The sequence below is a fragment of the Malurus melanocephalus genome, unplaced genomic scaffold (genome assembly GCF_030028575.1).
Source record: "Malurus melanocephalus ecotype Western Australia unplaced genomic scaffold, MMel_1.1 scaffold_422, whole genome shotgun sequence".
NCBI classification, from domain to species: Eukaryota; Metazoa; Chordata; class Aves; order Passeriformes; family Maluridae; genus Malurus; species Malurus melanocephalus.
Genome location: NW_026623654.1, coordinates 65650 through 87109, shown reverse-complemented (window position 1 = coordinate 87109; position 21460 = coordinate 65650). Strand labels below are relative to the sequence as shown.

At 36.3% G+C, this 21460-nt stretch overlaps 1 protein-coding gene across 1 annotated transcript in view; it reads left to right on the top strand.

The window, feature by feature from the left end:
- LOC130581579 (dystrophin-like) overlaps positions 1-21460 on the top strand; it is a 437590-nt gene that overhangs the window by 353009 nt on the left and 63121 nt on the right. The window contains exons 3-6 of the mRNA XM_057379767.1: positions 6694-6786; positions 7714-7791; positions 10762-10854; positions 17465-17637. Of these exons, the coding sequence (XP_057235750.1) occupies positions 6694-6786; positions 7714-7791; positions 10762-10854; positions 17465-17637 (437 nt within the window). The remainder of the gene's footprint in view (positions 1-6693; positions 6787-7713; positions 7792-10761; positions 10855-17464; positions 17638-21460) is intronic.

The following is a 21460-nucleotide window of genomic DNA, read 5'->3' as shown; positions in this document are numbered from 1 at the left end:
TCTGAGAGCATGTGTTCTATCCACAAACATGAGCTGCCTTCAGTGGGTAGGACCTGCCCCTGGATCCCTCTGTAAGGGTAATATTGGGTGTTCTGGGCCTGCTGCAGRCGCTGTGATTGTTCCCCTTTTGAAAAGCACAGCAGCATTTGGTTTTCTGACTGTGAGAAGAATGTGGCTTCTTTAGAGAACTGTTTACAGCTCCTCTCTGTGGGTCAGTAGCAGTCATTTTTAAAATACTGGTGTCCATCAGTTATTCCTCTGTGTAATCCCTTGAAAAATTAAGTTAGAGAGCAAAAAAGAGATGTCTGCCATAAAGCCTTGGAATGATTGGGTCCCCAACAGTCACGGAGCAAAGTGCTTGTGCAGTGTTTGAACTCCTACTGCCCAATGTGGAGTTTCAGCTGCATCATGTTCTAAAAGGGTAAAGAATCCTGAAGGGAGAAAGGATGGTATGGCTGGCTCAAGTTATTGTTTGATTCTTGCCATGAGCCCATGAACCTATGGCCTAATGAAACTATGATGGTGCATCTTTCTTCCCTCTTGACTGGGACAATATTCTTTTCTGCTGTAATGGTAATCCAGCATCAATGAAAGGAAATGTCAGTCACTTCGGTGAACATCCCTGCAGAATTGAACAAGGCAGAAGGAAGGATACTGGGGAGAGAAATTTAAACTTTTAATATATTTAGCAGAGCAAGAACAAGTATTTATAGTCCTTCTTTTATTAAAACTGACTTAAGAGATCTGTSAAGATTAGCTCAGTATCATTTCTTTATTGTTTCACAGAGTGAGACATCAAATATTTTGACTGGAAGAAAAGGCAGATTCTTTAAAGTCTTACTAGGGTAACATCTGTGAGCGAAATAAGTTTTTATTTCTTTCATACTGATATCTGTTCACCAAAATTTACAAACTGAACTTGAGACAATTGCTTGGAAAAGTTATATAAAGACTTATGGCTTATGCCTTGTCTTTTCAGTTTTTGAGCTGTCAGTCAACAGTCTGAGGTCCCGGCCAAACTGCAGGGCACCTCTGTCTCTATTCCATAGCCCTGCATGGGGGCACAGATGGAACTCACTGCAGCTCCCTTCCAGGCTCTGCAATCCACATTTCCTGTCCCTCATGGAGTCAAAGGTCTTGTCCCAAGATAAGATCTCAGTTATTTACCTGTCCTGAAAGTCTGAAGGATTTCTGTGTCTGCTAGTTTTATTGTAAGCTGATCTTTCCTATGTACACCTAATGTTACCTTGCATCTTTTGGCTAATGCTGTGCTGAACCTTGAATTCCCAGTTTTTTAGCAGTGCATTTTCTCTTTTAATTTATTTTCTGTCTGTCTCCCTCTGCTGATAGTTTTGATTGCTAGATTTCCCATATGAACTGATAATAATAAGCCAATAATACTGTAAAATGCATAAGAAATAGCATCCAACCTGTCTTACTGTAATAATCTTCTTACAGTCTAGTCTGCTTCAGATGAAAAGTGTAATCTAAGTGCATATTTGTCTGCGAAAGAAAATGAAAAGGCAGAGATTTCTTCCTCAGCCAAGTTTTTACCCTTTGTAATTTTTCTTTAAAAAATGCAAAAATGTATCTATTACATGACATTTTTAGAAAACAGAAAAAAATATATGTGTATTAAATAACCTTAAATAATAGTTGTGTTTCAGTCTTCTGTTATCATGTATTTTGCTGGAGCTGTTATTATGGGCTCCTTGCTTGAAATTTTAAGTGTTTATTAATCTTAGGAAATAGAAGTACATTTCTACCCTCAGTGTTTGTGGGAGAAAATTTATGACTTATTGTGGTTTAAGCCTAGCTGGTAACTAAGCACCATGCAGCTGCTTGCTCACTCCACACTCCCTCGCAGTGGAATGAAGAGAATCAAAAGGAAAAACTCGCAGGCTGAGATAAAAACAGTTTGATAATTGAAACAGAGAATAATAGTAATAATAATAATAATAATAATAATAATAATAATAATAATAATAATAATGTAGATTTAAAAAAAAATACAGATAAAAGCCAAGAAAAACAAGTGATGCACAATACAGTTTCTCACTGTTCACTAACAGATGCCAAACCCCATTCCCCTGGGCTGCGGGTGGGTGGGGTGTGGTAAGTGAGTGAGTGGCTGTGTGAGGCTTAATTTCAAACTGGGCTTAAATCACAGCAGATCTTTCTGGCACCCAGTGTGGGGCTGATGTGCCATCCCTCGAATCCACAATAATCCTGGTTATCCCTCTCCTCCACATGACAGGAGGCAGAGCCTTTTAATACTGATCACAAGATTCCCCACTTCTTTCTCATGGAAGTGGGATTCAGCTTCTTTCAGCAGCATAAGCAGCCCTTCCATTCCTCCTGGGAAAGTGTTCCCTGGAAGTTGGAGAAAAAACTTTCCTTAAGGAGCCCCCATTGTCATTGCTTTTCCCTGCCATTCCCACAGCCGTGCCTCTGGGGTTGAGTTGTCTTCAATCCCACTTCCTCACGTCCTCTCCATGGTCCYACTTAAACCCCAACATTTGTTTTTTATCATAATCTCTTCCTTTCCCCTCCCTTCCTATTTTCTTTCCCTTTGCTCCACTTCCCTTTAGTGAAGGATTTGCCTATGCTRATTCATTCTAAAATATAACATCTGGTTACAGTTTTATGCTAATCAATTTTTTTTTTTTTTGAGCTTTAACTCGTTGGAGAGGCAATGTTCATGAACAGATGTCTTTATGCCTTCTCTGGACAACTTATTTTTTTAATTATTTCATTATCTTCTCTGTATTTCGTTCATAATTACTGACTTGCCTGTAGCTCTGAATAGAGCATTTCATAGAATAGCACTTTTCATGTTATACTTCCCACAGTATTAACTGTCCATAATGTATCTGATGAATGAGCTGATCAAATAATTTAGTTCTTTGATAAAGTTTATTTGTTTAATTTACATAGAGATAATTATAGAGCCTTCAGAAAAAAACACAGGGATGATAATGAAGGTAGACAGCAGTAAAAGAAGTAGGATGAAGCTTGATGTTTTGAGATACCTAAATGCATTTAAAAAACGTTATTGCAGCTACAGATATCTATTAACACTTGATTTCAGTCTATTTCCCTATTTTTCATAGTTTTGTTTTTTTTTTTCTTTTTCACCTTCTTTTGTGTTTTAGGTAATGTTTTTTGACATAAAATTATTTCAGTTGCTTTCCAAATTTGGAACATATTGGAGATACCATTTCTGTCTGCTTAATATTGAGAGCGTTCTAGAATTTGTACATGCTGTTGGGTTACTACATGGAATACTCTGTGTGCTTCACTCCCTTACACAACACCTGGGGGAAGACTCCACTGCACATTCCACATTTTCCTCACATGTTAATTGTACACGACCCCGTGATTCTAAGATTAAATCTTGTGTAGTTGACCATGGTGTTATGTAAGTTAGTTGTTTTATTTCCACACCAATGTAATTTGTGGCTGCTTTTCTTCAGCTGTTATTTAAATGGAGGGTTAATTTATCCAGGATAAAACAGGAATTTTATCTTTCCATATGTATCATGTTTTTTAGTGGTTTTCCTTTAAAATACATCCCTTAGATTTCCTTCAGGTCCTCTGGTGTTATGTAAAGATAAGCAGTTGAAGCCAACAGTCCTACAAGCCAAACCAAGGGAGTTTGTGTTTTGATCTTTATTTAGCACTAAGACAGTACATTAAAATAATATGTAAAACTGTCATATACTTTTTCACTCATCTTTCTATTCATTAAGATTTTGACAAATTCCTATGGTAGATTTTACTTTTTTTCCTACTTCTAGGATATCTGCTTCTGGTGAAAAGTCACCTTGTCATTGCCATTCAGTAACTTCAGTCCTTCCTCTGTCTTGTTTCCCCCATCTCTTCCATCTTTGTGRTTTTGAAGAAGGACAATTAAGTGAGAAGCAACAAATCAGCTTGCAGCTGCTTTCGACATTTTTTAAATTTAGGTTTTGGGTTAGTTGCTGATATAGGGCAAACAAATCAACATCCATAAGAAATGGCACAGGACAGTCKTCTGAACATTTTCATTCCTCTTAGGTAAAGGACAGTGGTTTTAGGTCACAACCYAAAAAAGCTTTTTTAAAAGGTTATTTTCAACAAGAATATATAACAAATGAGTAGGCATTTCTTTACAAGTCATTCCCTAACCATGCTTGGTTTTTCATAGTTTTCTGAGGTTGGAGTTAACAGACACTTTTCAATGACACAATAAATTTACCCAATGCAATTTTGAGCCCTTTGMATCTGAAGACTTACTGCAGTGAAGTGAAGACATTCAATCTATTTGAGGAAGAAGACTTAATTACCCCATGGCCAGAAAAAGAGCAGCCTTCCTCAGGTTTAGAATKATATGTGTGGCAGTAGTGTAGGGTGTCTGAGTGTATTTTTAGTTGTGATTAATGGAAGGTGTACTTCCAAGACCYTAAAAAATCAATGGAACTTCTGGTTTAAGGTTTRCTTGTAATACATTTGTAATTAATATGTCCTGCTGGAGATGCTACTRTGYTGTTCTTAATATTCTTTCTGAAGGCTTTACCAAAAAAAAAACAAAAAACAAACCAAAACAACCTATTAATTGTTAACTAGAATCTTTTTCTGTCTAGATTGATTTCAACAAAAACATTATGAGTAGCTAAAACGCTGCAAAAAGGAGGAAAGACAGAGACACAGGCAGTTTTGAAGGCTTGTTCTATTTTTCCTGTATGATACAAACCAATATAATTATATTCTATTATCAAAATGTCATTGTGCTTATATTCCCAGAGAGATTCAGTAGCATTATGGGCACAACTCTTTCATAGTGCTGCAGAAGGGCCTATTGATCACTCCAACTTTCTAAAGAATGTTTAAAAGCTCCCTCAAAGTGAACAAATCTTGTGTTTCCCTGCTCAAAAATGACTTTTGTTCTGCGGGATTAGGGAAAAAGATAAGGTGTCTCTGATTCAGTTGCATGTTTTAAATTTAGTAGTTAAGTGCTTTTAAATTTGTCCAAGAGTTTTGGGAATTCTGTACATGACTTGACTCGCATAGTGGCACATGTTTTTTCATACCATAATTTCAAGCATTTTTATAAAACTATTTCTCGTTCTAAATGTAAGGCAGCAAATAGAGTTGCTGGGTCTTATTACTTAAAGATAGTTCAAGGTGTTGAGCAGTGTGTGTAAGTCATGTGTAAATCTGTTCAGTAGTGGTTTTCAGATAGGTAATAAAGTGGCTGCATGTGTATTAGCTAGAAATGAGCTTAGTAAGAATTGTGGGCTGTGCACAGAGCTTAGTAAGAATTGTGGGTGTGAAAACAGGCTAAAAAACAAAGATTCCCACTACTGTAGAAATTTTGTGATGCTGTGGATTTGTTTGTTCCATGAATCAGAAACCAGACCTTACCCAAAAATGAAGGGATTGAAAGGAGCTTTTGCCTCGGAAGAGCAGTCATAGACAAACGTCATGKCAGAGTAGCTGTAATAGCACTGAAGTCAGTGCTGTACTCATAAATATGTATTGATGAGGAAAAAAATTAGTTTAGCACTGGATATTGACCTTAATTCCATCCTCTGTTTATGTAACCTTCCAAAGGAATTGGTACTTTCTAACAAAATATATCTTTCATAAAATTCCCAGCTAGTTCTAATGAGTGTTGCAGTGAATACCAGCTGACAGGAAGGCAAAGGTGTTCTGTATAATACAGATTCCCAATTTTACATTGCCCTGTGGTRAAAATGGAAGATGTGCAATGTAGGTCAGCATGGTGTCAATTCTAGAAAATTAAAATACAGTACTTCCTCTCAAATCAACCAAAGCATCTGTCAAACTTTACAAATTAGAAATAATGTGGATATGTGAAACTATTTTGCACCCCACAAAATAATCAGTGCTTTTTATTGTGGTTGTTGTAGCTCTCATACATACAGAGTAATCTAAGAATTCATAGGTGCGCATGAAACTTGCTCAGTGACTAGACTATAAAAAAATTACGTTTTTTATTTTAAATATTTCATGCATTAGTCAAAGCATCAGGGCAGAAACTTGGTTTGAATTTTAGAAAGAGTGAATCTTTTTAACAYTGTCATATGGGGGAAAATCACAAGTATTTCCTTTCATCTTTCACTGATGCTTTGCACAAAACATGAGTTGTCAGCCMCTTACAGAAGTGAGGCTGTGATCCAGTACAATTGCAAGTATGTCCTATTAACATAGATGTATTTCTAAGATCCTGACTAGAATAAGTCCAAGACTCATCTCTCTCTGTGTTCTCTCCAAATTTGTTTCTGGCACATGAAGCACTGACTAAGCACTTAAATTTTATAAAATTTCATTAGCGTGTTTTTAGGGTTTTTTTCTTGTTTTTTCCTATTTTTCTTGCTCCTGATTTGCACCTTAATTGCCAAGTCTTCTTTATTTTCTAGCTATATTAGTATTTATTTCTGGCTTATTTCTTTGAAATAATGGCATGTACTTGAAATAAAAGTAAGCATCAATATCTCTTAAATAATAGTACCCTGTTAAAGATGGACGTATGTAAAAGTATTCTGAGAGTTTAAATGTATTTTCCTCTTTTACTTTGTGTCGTGCTTTTCATATTTATTCTAACTCTGGCTTTTTTACAGCTTTCTGATCTTTTTCTAATTACTGTTTCTGGTGTTTGAACTAACTAGAGCCATTGTTTCATTTCAGTTTGGAAAACGACACATCGAAGACCTTTTTAATGATTTTCGAGATGGTCGAAGACTTCTGGAGCTCCTGGAATGCCTTACAGGCCAAAAACTTGTAAGTGTCTTTTAATGCATTTACTGTATATTGAACTCTTGTTGTGGTAATTGTAGAAGGTGATATTCATTAACTTCTGCCACTGATGAGGACCTGTAGAAATTATTTTTAGTGGTCTGAATATGTTTCAATTTCATTTGAAATTGTGTAAACATTGTGACTGCGTGCTGTACTGGACACTAACACTTTGCTAGGCATAATACTTGAAATGAAAATATTCTACTTTCTTTGCACTTATTAAGTGTGGCACAGAAACACAAAACTGAAGCARGTACATTTCGATATCTGGATTTTAGCTGGAATAGAATGTAATGTGGAGAATGAGAATATTTTTTCTGATAAATTTCATACATACAGTCCTTCTGGAGTTGTACTTGTCTGAAAAGAGAGAACTGCCTGCCCTTACTAACTTGGAAATTGTAAAGAAATGCAGTCACACTCACATTTTTGATGTCTTCCCTTATGTTCCTGGGTGGACTTTGTGAGTYTGGCATCTTTCCCTGAAACTTTCTCATAAGGASCCTGGGAGATTGAGAATCAAAATTMAGARATAATGTACTTGTACATAAATACTAAACAAACAAATGCTTATCTGTTTAGTTGCCATAGCAATTTTCCTAAACTGTGCTAGGCAGGAGACAACTAATCATGATAAAAAGAATCTGGAATTATCTAATTTTATATGCATTTCAATGATTGCTTCACTGAAAAGTATCAAGGTACCAAATTAACTTCTGTGGATCCAGTTTGTTTCACAATTGACTTTATTTCATGTTGRGAAGCTGCATAACCCCAGTGTATAGTAATATTCTATTCTCACAAAGTTATGAARTAGAAAACTACAGGTGTAATATAAGATTTGAGTTACATATCAKGTACTCTAGATTCTGATTTTGGACAGTCAACTTTGGTTTACTTTCTTTGTAGGCAAAAGAAAAGGGCTCCACAAGAGTTCATGCTCTGAACAATGTCAACAAAGCAATCCACGTTTTGCAGAGAAATAATGTAAGTATTCAGCCAGACAGGCTCAAAAAGGCTGTAGACAGCATATAAAATGTTTTTTAGGTGTTGAATCAAACACCTKTGGGCTATAATATAAAAGTAYTGGAGTTAAAGCAGTTTTATCAATRTGWCTTGGACASTTTGTCATTCGGCATCAGGGTTGAATGTGTTTTAAGGGGTTTAAAATCCTCTTCCAGCAGATGTTGGATAATACATCTGTAATGGATGCTGTCTGAAGAGAGATCAACCTCCACGATTTTATTCTAATGAATGGTGTTTAAAAAAAAATTTTTAAAAGGTAAACACAAAAAGTCATCCATAACTTGTTACAGGATTTTGCCCACAAATATTTAAATAAATTAAAAAAAAAAAAAAATTTACTTACAACCTCTAACAATTATGAAGTTTGAAAAACCAGGGCTTTTCCTGCAATATWTTTTTTGTTACATTTCAAAGGCATCTGTCCCTCATGGTTCAAAATCATATCAATCATTTAATACCAATCACATGAATCATATCAATGCCACTTTCAATTCTACTTTGTGAAGATTCATTTTTCAAGCCACTATCCTGTGCATTATTCTTGACTATTCTCACAGTATCTTCTTTATGCAGGCATTCTAATGAACTCATAATTTTAGCAGACATTTCCTCTTGCCATCTAATTTTATCATAACTCTCCTCAAGAATAAAATCAAATAAACTATAACACTTGYTTAAACTTAACAGTAAGAGGTGACAGAACAAAGATAATGTATTCTGTACTGTATATTATATTGGATTTCTTGATAGCTGCAGGAGGTCACTAATGCTTGAGTTCAACTGCTGAAAAAAGTTATTGATTTTATAAATCTAAGGTAATCCATCTAAAGATTTGTACATAAATGGAAGTGACCTTATAAGATTGGCACAAAGACCTCCAGCTTGATTTTCTTTTTATTTAATGGAATTTAATGTAAATAAATAGAAGGAAAAGCTTCGAATTATTAAAAATCTGCAATATTTGACATTATTGGGAAAAAAAATCATCAATACATTATTTCACAGTACACAAGAAGGTTTTGATTGCATACCTGGTCAGAAATGATCATAGCAAATGCTTTTTGAAGTTTTCAGTACCTATCAGCTGAATCCACTGAGTGCTTTTCATACACTTTCCGGAACACAATAATAGTCCCTTTCAGATCTGGGAAGAAAATAGAGAGTATTTCAATTTTAGAAGACATAAGGAAAAAACAGTGTTTTAGAAAGTGAAGTGGTCATCCAGTGGCCATCCTATTCATGTAATGAAAACCTTACAAACTAGACAAAAATTATTGTAGTATATGTAAAGGCGTACTGTATTTTGTCAATATGAAATCGAAAGACCTGCCTCTGAAATTGTTTCCTTAACCTTCAGTAATTTGACAAATTATTTCTGTGCTACTTCAGGAATGCAAAATCAATGGTTCTAAAGTGAATTAAAGCCTGTGAATAGTCTAGGTTTTTCTGCTGCTATGTGCCATCCTTGCTCTGAGGTTCTGTAGTCATCTGGGTGGTAACACTGAAAAATGCTGCTTCTTCCAGTCAATTCATTTCAGAGATTTTTTGTTCCCATAGAAAGGTGATTATGTTGAGGGGGAGCATGGGGGATGTGGGGAGGCTGCCCCAATATAGGCTTAGGCTGCCCTGTGGCAAACTGGACAATATTCCTCTGCTTCAGTAAAACAGTTTTGTGTATTCAGGCTTCCACTTGCAAAAAAGGATGGAGGATTTGGAGGAATTGGCCTGTAGAAAATGTAGACACTGCCCTAATAAATTTTGTAGGGTGTCACTTGCTGCATGGGACTCCATTTTAAATTTAGCATATAGAGTCTAAGTTCAACTTGGGAAATGTTCCAAGACATTGTTGGTTAGATTAAATTGCCAGTCTCATATGCTTTTAGTACAAAATGTGGAATTCTTAAAGAAGAGAGTTCTCTGAGAGTTTTATAGTTCCTGATAAAATAACTACTTTTTTGTTTGCAAAAATATCCTATATATAGATGCATTGAAAGAAAACAAAACAAAAAATAAAGCATCTTTTTTTTCAGGTGCAAAACTTCAGTCAGTTTCCAGATGTAACTTCTAATAACCTCAGAAGCATAGTAGAGATATGCAGACTGTCGTTTGTAAAGGAATGGAGTAGTTTGCCATAAAAAGCATCAGTTCTGACCATGAAAAATTGCATCTATGAAACAATGAGGATGMCAATTTTAGAGTCATAGCTCTATCCAAATGGGCAGGACAGCTTATAGCCTTGCATTCATAACCCCGAATTTGGCTTTGTTTTTTAGATAGCATAAAAAGGGGGGTAGGGCGAAGGATCATTTCACATGCAGAGGAAAGAATATTCCAGGGTGGTGAATACTGATGCATTATGAAATACTGATGCATGATATAATTATGGAAAACAACATTACTGGAKGAACTATTGTGGAAAAGACTTGTTTAGATCACAATCACTGCTTTATCTGAGTGCCAGAACACATCCTGTATATTTCCTTTTACATTATAGAATTTAATTATGGAAAAATAAATTCAATTCAATCTAAATATGTAATGTCTTGGGTTTTTAGGCTCTTTCAGTGTCTGGACACGTGTGTTACTTTCAGAAAATTACATTAYGTGAGGAAGCATAAAGCAGAGTACAGGAGTTTTTCTGTCTGTRTGATTTGTAATTGTAGAAGCTTAATATTATAAGATATTTGAGTTATTATAACTATTATTTTTAATTTTATGTTTCACAACACACTATWACTGGAATAATTGGAACTCCAGATCACTGCTGTTTGTTTTCCAGAACATTATTCGTGTCATTTATAAAATGTGAGTTGTATGTTTATGGAACAGCAGAAACCCAATGGGAGGTTTACCTTAGCCTATCCTTCATCTCCCTACAACCACTTATGCATGGTATTAATATTTTACAATTATWTTTTGTTTCRATAATAGGTTGATTTGGTAAATATMGGRAGCTCAGACATTGTGGATGGAAATCATAAGCTGACCCTTGGTTTGATCTGGAATATAATCCTCCACTGGCAGGTGAGTGGTACTGCTCCTTACTTTCCATGAAATATCTTTATTCCACTGATCTTTATCTTTTCCCTGTTATTATTCAGCAAAAACCTGGCAAGTAAAYGTAGGCATTACAATGTGGTAAATCAGTAGGTATTATGGCAGTCTGTTTACATATTATCAAGGATATTGAGAATATTAAGAAGATAAAATAGTTTTTTTCAGCATTAGCWGAAACTTTTTTGACTAATACCACAGTGAGATATTGCATGATATATATAACAGTTATCTGAACAAATATGGATGGACAAAGCCAATGTGGATGTATAACTCTCATGCCACTTTTTATTTTCTTGGAAATAATTACTTTTATATTTTAATGAARTAATCACATCTGTTGCTTTTTGCTGCTGACACATCCTGCCAAGAATTATTTTTAGAACACTAAGATGCTGCTAGACTGCCTATTTATTGAAGCAGATGTGGCTCATTCAGCTTCCGTTCTCTTTGGAGAGAAAGAGGGGKTTGTGATACAGATCTCATAAAAATCAACATGGTAGATGAGGACACTTCAATAAACTGAGATGGCTATAAAATCAAAATTCAAAAAGGAGTAGCATCTAGATGTTCTGAATCCMTTTGTTTGTATGAATTTGGGCTAAKAGTCTGTCCATTCGTGTTTTCTATGTTTGCAAGCAATAACCTGCAAGTTTTCCATAGAAATACAAGAAAAGGTGGTGGGACAAAAAGCCTTAAGGCTTTACTTTAAAAACTAAACACTTCTATCAAAAACCAGATGTGTATCACTCTCCAAGTATGGAGCATTTTTATTCTAATTTTACAGGACAGCAGCAACAGAGAAAAGCTACAAATAGTTAACTCACTTCTTCTCCTGTTTAAGTTTCAACATTCCTAGTTTAATTGCATAAAATTGTTCTAAATTACTTATTAAGAGCAGATGGAATRTGATACTTAGCTATGCAACTTTCACCAATAATCCTTGAATTCATTTGTATAAATTTTGTATATATTTATGTGAATTAATCCGTGGTTTAATTTGTATAAATTATAGATTGAGACAACTATTTGTGTTCAAATTAATATTTTGTTTTCTTCATATTTTATCCTGAAGCTAACCCTGTTCAAGATCTGCTTTAGTGTTAGCTGTGTATTTATTATTTTCTTTTCAATTGTTCCCAGCCTTCCTCTGAACACATATTTGCACACACATACAAAGAAGACACAGGTTCTTGTGTAGCCTGATGAGGTTTTTGACAGCAGCCATGTGCTCTTAGAGTACCTTTTGTTTATGGTGCAAATGTGATTATTTCCAGGCTTCATTTTGACAGTAACTTTGATGGTACCCATGGCTTCAGCTTTACCTGGCCATGGATRAAAAGTCCAAGGATTGTATTTACAAAGCAGTGACTAAAACTGTGACTCTCTCAGCATAGTCAGAATGATTCAGACCATGTTTAGTCTGTACTTGGAGTTCTGTGTTTCATTTTGTTTTATTCATGAATTACTGAAAGGAAGTGAGCTGCATCTTCTGGACTATTCTTTTTATCAAAATTGTTGTCAATAAGCTTCTAATTTGGCTAGAATTCAATTTCAGGTTTTTGTTTTTTTTGGTTCTTTTTCTAAAGAGTAGTTAAAACTTGATTGGTAACAAGAAGCCATTATTAAATGCTAACTCTGTTGCTATTGCACTATGATGAACAATTTTAAACAAATAACATGAAAAAATTCTCTTTGGATTTTTTTTTAAGGAGAAAAACACTCAGGAACCGTTGTTTTGCTGCCTATTTCCTTTCAAGTATTGGAATAGTTGAAAGTAAATTTGCTTATTTACGGCTCTGTGGAGAAAGCCTTTTTTTTTTTTCCAGATTTTCTTCCAAGTTTTGAAGTTAGTTGCATGATCTAGAATATGTTTGTAATTKTTCTGCCCTGTTTATAGATAGGTATGATCTTACACACTGACAATACTTATGGTGAAAAACGGCTGTAAATTTCTTAAGAAATTTTTTCTTCGTGTTGGTTCCAGTTTGCCTCTTACAGATGTCCCTGGCAAGAACTGGCTGGAAACAGAATAAGTTGTTCATACAGAGGCAGGGCCACCAAACTTATCTGTCAGTTGTCTACAGCTGGGTAAAATACAAAACTATATCTGTAGTCTATAGTCTGTAGTCTGTATATCTATAGTCTAAAACTATATCTGCATTTATCTGTAGTCTGTGGAAGGCCTAAAAACAAATAAGTGATAATACAGAGGCTACTTGATTTAGTGTGTGCTGCTGGTGTAGTTTGTGCTTGATGGTGCAATCCTGCTTGTGCAGATCCTGAGAAGAGTCACTTAGAGGAAGTTATCTGTCTACATCTAAATCAAAAAACAACAACACAAAAAGAGATGAGATTACTGTTTGTGTGAACACCTGTTTTCCTGTAGATGAACAGGCAAAAAGCTTTTCCAGTTTCACATCATGCAGAACAACATTAGAACACACACAACAACTGTACTTAGAGATGACAACATGATGATGTCTTACAAAAATGTTCATTTCTTTGTGTAAAAATAATAAAAAAAAACAACAAGGTAGAAAAGTGGTGCATGAAAGGAATAATGTCAGTACCAATTCCAATGGGTGTCAGCTGTCCCGTTGAGGAGAGGCAGTGGTGATTGAGGTAGAGGTGGTAGACAAATTCTGCAGCAGACAGGATTTGATGCATTGTCGCCACTCTCATCTCTGTGGAGTAGAAACACCGTGGCTTTCTGCATCCCCTGTGGTGATTGTGTCCTTTCTTATCTAGCCTGTTTTTTTCAGATTATTATTAAAAGTTTCCCAGAAATTGAACCATCGTTGTGAGTTGAGCACCTGCTGCCAAAGCTCGTTATGGTGCTGAATCCATCAGATTTTGTATTTCCTTGAAGCTGCTGCCCTCTTTCTCACAGCCCTGTGATCCCAGCCTCACTGCAGCATTAACATTTAAGTAAAAACAGAGCAAAGCTATTAATTTCTGAGCTGTTATATTTGACAAATTCTCTTAAGAGTGGAGAAACATTCTATAAAGCAGTGTGTAAATGGTTTTGTTATGCTTTTAAGAGTGAACTTATTTTCATGTAAAGCATGAAAGAAAACTCCTAGCAAAAATCTTTGGCCCAAACCTTGCCTTTCTCTGGGAAAAATCACAAAAGAATAGATAAGGAAAATATTTCAGAAGGGAGGATTTCAACAGCCTGTCAGCCTCGTTTGGAGACTTATTAAAAGCATCAGGGTTATTGTGCGYGTCAGTATTTTAGTATGAACTACCATGTTATTTAATTTTGATTTTTGATTATGGAAATGAAACACTTCTGTCAATCCACCTTGAATCAATGAACAAAGAATATCCTTTACTTTGATDGGTGTCTTGAATATCTATGAAAATGTCCTTAAAAGTGTTCTTTCAAATATATTTGGAAAGAATTTAATGGTTCTAGCTATAGAAAAGTAATCCATGCAGTCAGAATACCTGAAATACGGAAAGTAAAAAAAACACTAAGWGATTCTGTCAGAGATCTGTAAGGTTGCTATTTTAATAAGAATGGTGAAAAAAATCTTGCTTTGAGAACAGTTCTCTTTTTAAAGTATCTTCTTTCCTCCCTCTACTCTAGGGTCTGACATCCTAAAGTCAAGTTCTAGTCTTACAAAATGTCACATGCCTGAGTGATGGCTTTAGGTGAAAGAGGTGCRGTGTGAGCCTGAGCTTGTGCTGTGTCCCTTGTCACCTTACACAGCAGCACGGGCCCGGATTGCAGGAAATGGCTCTGCAGAGGGAAGAGCAAAGGTCTGATGCTGCTGTGAGCCAGGGCTGCCCATGCTGCTTTTGGCCACTTCCTTCATGTGCTGACAAGAATAGCAGCGCTCCCATTCTGTCCACAGCTTTCCTTTTTGACAGCCTGGCATTTCAGAAGCCATCTCGGTGATGTCTGTATTGTCCTTTCCCCCCTTTTTATCAAAATTTAATTTTTTCTTATTGCCATAGCATATGTCCATTCCCCAGGAAGAGCAAGTATGTCTGTTCTCTGGAAGTCAGAGTTTCCTACACCTGAAAGCTTTGTATCCTGCCAGGATATACTGAGTTAGAAAGGAGAGGTAACAAAGAAATGAGTATCAGAGGTCAACTCATCACCTGACAGACACTTTGAAAAAGCTGTAGTTTTTGAGYCTGGATGCTGAGGGAGTTTATCTCTCTGAAAGCTCTTCAGGCTGACACGAGCACATCTCTCTGTGCCACTTTCTCAGCAGCACGTCTTAACCGAGCAATTCTCACTGAAGAGGAAGTGGCCTCAGTGTTAAAAATTATTTCAGGCCCTTTTTCTCCCTTATTTTAAATGTCTAACTTTCCCTTGGAGGAAACAAAATATCATAAATTTAGCAGTCTTCACTTTTGCAGGAAAAACAGAGCCAAACTTTATCCATTGTAAGCATATTCAACAAGGTGAGATTGAAACTCTTTTGTGTTCATTTAATCAAAAGTAAAAATAAGTGCCGGGTTTGTATTCAACTCTTTAGACCTAAAGGAAAACAATCACCTGGATGCTTCCTAATAATTGCCTTCCTGACATTTTTTTACCAATTTTGTCGGATCTTTCTCTGTTCATAGACATAGCTCCTTTCTTTTTGATATCAGCTCAAACATAATATTTTMTGTATGTTATGAACCATTATATTTCTAAATTTCCTGTCCTCATCCAGCTATCCTTTGTTAAAAATGTCCATTGATTGCATTGATTTTTTTTTTTTGAGTTACAGTTTGCGTATAATATTCAKAAAAATCTGCCTTTGTAAATATGAGAACATGATAAAACCCAAAATGAGCAATGAAATCTTAGCTTGGACAAGTCTTCTTAACTATAACTGTATTATTTTCTTCTTTGCTACTGTTTAAGTTTGGTGCAATAGATACTAATTACAAAAGTTTTCTTCTTTTTTAGCATCCAGATTAATGAAAAAAATCAGGATTTTATGATTTTTTTATTGTAGTGAAGGATTTTTTGCCTGGGAATACAGAGGCCAAATCTCAGCTTCTTGCTACATTATGTAAATCTACTTTGGCATCTATCAAAAATGAAGACACTAAAAATATTGACAAGAAATTCCAAWTACCCACTCAGACACATGAAGCAAAAATAAAGAGCATATTTCCTAAATTTTTTGCACTTTATTTTTTGTCTCCTGGTGTAAAAATGGAGGCAACTATAAAAAGTTTCTATTCTTATCTGACAGAATTTGTACTGATTTTCATTGGTGAAAATTACAATCTAAGACTAAAGTTAGGAATATATCCCATGAAATTTAGAGAGGATAAATTTCTCCTCCCACCTTGGAAAGTAATAACATACAAAGTAAAGTTTATACCTAAGTCTTAAAAGGGAAATTAAAGGCACCGATGCTCTTTGAGCAGTATGCATCTGAGATGCAATCCCAAGATACTATTTCAGTAATTCATATCTTCACAGAATCAAATAATTGAATTAATTACTGTGAAACTAGCAAGCAACTTACTGTACCCAACAATAAAAGGTTATCTCTGTTTTTTTCTGCAATGTCACGGTAATTAATTCTTCTTGTTTTTTTGTTGACTGTTCTTTCAGATTAAAGSTTCTGCATATTATCTTACACTTTTTACAATTTCAAAGTGGTCCACTCTTTATCATAAAGTAGCTTCTGCCCTGAGTRTTGTTCTTTGACTGACTGATACTGGCTGCAGAGCAATTCAAGGGGAAAATGATAATGAAATGCTATATTYCCTAAGTGAATACACAGCAATAAGCAACTTTATAGTTCAATTATATCTTGGGGAATATTTTAAAAGAACTGCTATTCTAAAAGATAAATKGAGAAAGAAGTGATTTAAAAGGTGTTACTTTACAGGAAAATAATTCTTAATAGAAGTTTTATGTGCTCTTTCACTAGTAAAGGATTGGTACAAAATATATAATCTACTGCATTATGTCAAACTCCAGGATAACATTTATAAAAGCCTTTAGGCTTTTTGTAAAATAATAACTGTAGATTGGTAAACTCTTTACAGTGAAAGAGTAATATTAACTTCATTAAAACAATAAAATTGAAACATATACAATACTCTTTTAATGCATGCAATGAAATTGACTTTTCATCCAAGTGCATGTATGCAAATATAATTTTCACCTTTAAGTCAAAAATATTATCTACTGTGCACTGAGCCCATTTATTTTGCCTAGGTACTATTGCAGCTCAGTCAATGAGAGAAGAATGTTTTTCATTATTTTATGTATCATATTAACTATTTCCAGATCAAAGAAAACCACAAGCAGAAATACTTGGAATGGACTCTGTTCCCACAAGTGATGGTAACAAATGTGCCTCCTCTGTCCTTGCTTCACCTGTGGCACAGGGATGAATGCACTCACTGTGCATCAATATCTGTTGYTTTTAAGCATTCAGAATTGACTGCTGTCATTATATTGAGAAAACAAGAATGTTCTTTAATTACTTAGGAGTTTTTTCTGTGAGGTTGTAATCCAGGCAGCTGAAGGTTTTTCACGTCAAGAARAGACACAGTCAGCTTTTAATAAGTTCAATCATGGATCAAATTCTGTCTTTTATCGCAGGTCAAAGATGTAATGAAAAACATCATGGCTGGACTGCAGCAGACAAACAGCGAAATGATTCTGCTGAGCTGGGTCCGTCAATCGACTCGCAATTACCCACAGGTCAACGTTACCAATTTYACCACGAGCTGGTCTGATGGATTGGCTTTCAACGCTCTCCTCCACAGCCACAGGTAGGAAAAGCAGCTTTTCACTGTTTCAGTAAGCCTGTGACAGATGGCTGGAACAGGGCTTGAGGATGGTGTATCTGTTATGTGGGGGGTTTAGCTGCTTCCTCTGGGGGTGTTCCAGCATTCTTTTAAATGGCTGGCTGTTTGCTTTGACCTGGGTGCTGTGTTTTCTGTCATATTAAATCCTCGCATGGAGGGAGAGCTTTTCACAGAACAAACAAATATACTCAGCTCAGATCCTTTTCTTTCTTTATTGAAATAAACAATTTCAGTGTTTATAACAAGTAGATGGTCTCAGGGAGTAGAGGCTTGGAAACTTTWGAGAAGAGCAAGGAGTAGATCCAAAACTAAGCCTTTGAGGTTGTCCTAGAGGGAGAAGGGGATTTTCCTGTGGGTACTTACAGAGAGAAAATGTGGTGTTTGTTGAAAGCCTCTCAGAGCTGCTGAATTGAAAGTATGGATTTGCCTCACAAGGACACAGCTGGAGAAGGTAGCTTTTGTTTTCAAAACCTTTCATGTTATTCCACCRGCTGATTTGAGTTCTTAGCCTCTCTCAAAAGTTGCTTTCTTCTAGTCTGTGCTGTACAAAACTCCACCTCTAGAGATTCAGAGCTCTCTGGGGGCTCTGTATACGTGCCTTAAGGAAGATGTGCAAGTCAGTCTATCTTTAAGGCCCAGTTCTTGNTTTTTTTTTTTTTTTTTTTTTAAAGCGGTGTTGCTTTTTCCAAAGTGATAAGCTTCCTGACCTTGCTTCTCCTACAACTACACTTCTGTCTTAAAGGGGACTGTTCTGCAAGGTGGCTGACTGATGAAATTATTAGGGCGTTGAACTTTTTGACTGTGTAGTGGTTTAAACACCATCCAGAAATTAAACTCCAAATAAGCCACTCCCCTTCCCTCTGGCAAGGGAGGAGCAAAAGCAGAGATGCTGGGTTGAGAWCACAGTTTGCTACAAGCAAGCAGCAATGGAATAAGAAATGCRCAGCAGCAACAGCAATATTAATATCAAAAGAATACAGAAAAAGATAGTCACAAAAAAGATGGTCACCCCCTCGACTTTGTTCTACGTGGCAGCCTGGACAAGAAGAAGTTGATGGACGCTCACTGCAGGTCACATCTGTGTGGCTGCCCCAGACAGAGACAAGAGAGTGACCATTCCCACATGCTGCTCTGTGTGGCAGCTGGGAACAAAGGCAGGATGGCACAGAGGGCTCTCACATCCCAAGACAACAGGAATTACTGACAAAACCCCACCCTGTGGGRAATCATCATAGAAGAGGATTTGARCATGYCAGCTGTATTCCATCCAGGGAKCAGCAACTGTGTTTTTCCTTACAATTTCCATACCATTGTAACCTCTGTTAGKATSTGAATATAACTTCTCAGTTTCCTCTGATTTTAACCCCAGTCATCTTCCCACTTCTTTCCATCTAGAGACAATATCAGACTGCCTGTTTCCTGATTAGGGTATCTGATGCTCGGATATCTGATGATCAGATATTCAGATTGCATGCTYTGCAGGACCATGTAATATCTGGAGTCTAAAATCAGTAATCAGAAATTCCTTTTTGTCTTCTCTGTAGGAATAGCTTCAGAAGTCTGAACAGAGGAACTTTTCCAGGATCAGTCCCTGGCTTGGGAGTGCAGTTGCCAGTAAACCACACTGGGATTGTCTAGACAAATCTTTGTGTCGTGTGTCAGACTTTATGCACTGCTGTGTTCAGTTCAGTGCAAAGTTCACCAGATGAACATTCATTTCCTGCTTCTTACTGGAATTTATGCGCTTTATTCAGGTTTTGTAATTCAGGGCTACAAAACTTTAGCCTGCTTTTACTCTTCTTCTGTCTGCTGCCATAAATCTTGCATAGCTTTCTGCACAGTGAGCCTATTTTCAATAGAAGTGAAGAATTACTCCACAGAAGTCTCGTCTTCTGCCCAGTAGTTACTGCACTTATCTGGGAAATGGCAATTGTTCTGTCAGATTCCCAGAGGCAAATCTCCAAGACACACCAGTCATCTTCTGGATTTCAATCACTAAGTTCCTCTGCAAAAGTTTCATTTCCTCATTTCCTCCAAAGCCCTGATTCAGTCATTTTTAAGATGAACCAATGAAGTTTGATTTTTGTTTACTTTGCACTTCATATTCAAAGKGTGTGGGAATGCTGAATTGTCCTTCAGGATTCCAGGTGGAATCAATTAAATAGGTACACTAAAACACTGAGTGCTCAGGAGCTCCTAACTCTATCCTGTAATAACCAAAACATTCTCTAAGGAGCCTAATTAATCACTCTAAATTCAGATACATTACAGACTTGTTGGGTGTCAGAGTGTCTTGGATTAAGTGTCTAAAAAAAGTTTCAATAAATACTGAAGAAAAGTTGTGCAAGAGGGGTTTACATGAAGTCTCAGAGAAACCTGGTATCTCACACATCCTATGCTTTATAACTATTTTTTTTATTTACTTCCATAGAATGATAAGCAGTCTGGTGACAAACACTTCTGAATTTAATTCCTCTGATTTCCCTGTTCAATTTTCTGTTTCTCCAGTTCTCCCATTCTACTTCTTTCTTGTCTATTTCCTTGTTCTTGTTAAAGTTTCATCCAGATGTTCTCTTCTTTTTTCCTTTCATCCTCYGATTTTATGCCTCTGCATTGTCAGGAATGGGAGCAGAGCTGGTCATAAGAAAGGATAGCTATARTTTGAAAATCACACACTGCACCTGGTGCCAGGTGTGTGCACTTTTTCCCAGTTTAGCACTATTCTTAGACTGCTGCAGGAACCCAACCAAGAACAAACCAAAACACCTTCAAAACCCAACAGAAAACCTGAAACACAGAAAATCTAGCAGTGAAAGAATGATGCTACCAAACTTTTCTCCATAGTATTTAGACTCTCTGAAAGTGAGGGTAGATTTTGCTAGCATTAAAGCTACCTCTTTTTCAAACAAATCCTTTTCCTTTATGGATGGTGRTATTTTAATTTCTCTTATATAATGTTTGCAATGATGAACTGGTGGCTTTTTGTTTTGTTTTTGTTGTTTTGTTGRGKTTTTTAAGAGGTTCAGAGAGTAATGTGAAGCTTGCATCTGGATGAATTTTCTAAGCAYCTCCTTAAAGGGATTGGGATAAAGAGACTGTCATGAAACACTAACCATGTAGTAAGCTGTGAGAGCAGTGGGAACCTTTATTTCTCATTGTCTTTTAACCCACCAATMCATTGCTTTCAGCTGATTTGGTTGGATCAAACTTTTCTAAACCCTTTCTCCATCATTTTATAAAAGGGTTACTTWAGGCTGATATTCCCATCTCTGTAATCTCTCTATGGATATTTAGGACTGAAACTCTAATTGCTTTCAGTTCTGAGTGCAAGAAGCAGTGGAACACAGGTCACTTGGCAAATCTACAAGGGCACATCAGTGACCCCAGCATGGGAATTTTCAGGATATAAGCTTGGCACGTGGTCTCTTGAATGGTAGGTTGTGTATTGAACTGCAAAAAGAAGGCAGCAGCTGTGGAGTGGCATCATCACCCTAGGAATGTACAGAAACTAAAATATTTTCCTGAGGAGGAGAGGTCAGTCCTTCTACAGTTGAAACTCTCCCATCTTCAGGCTGCAGATCACAAATACCTTTCCCATTTTCTTCTTGTAATCTTTATCCTCCAGGTGGATATCAGAGAGAGCTTTTCCTCTAATTTTTTTTTTTTTTTTCCTTTTCTCCCCTGGCCCTGTAACCAGGATTTTGAAGAGGGAACAGGTGGAATTTGTTATCTTCCTCCTTGCTTCTTTAAAATGCTTGAACTGAGGCCAGGTGACTGCCTTACAAAT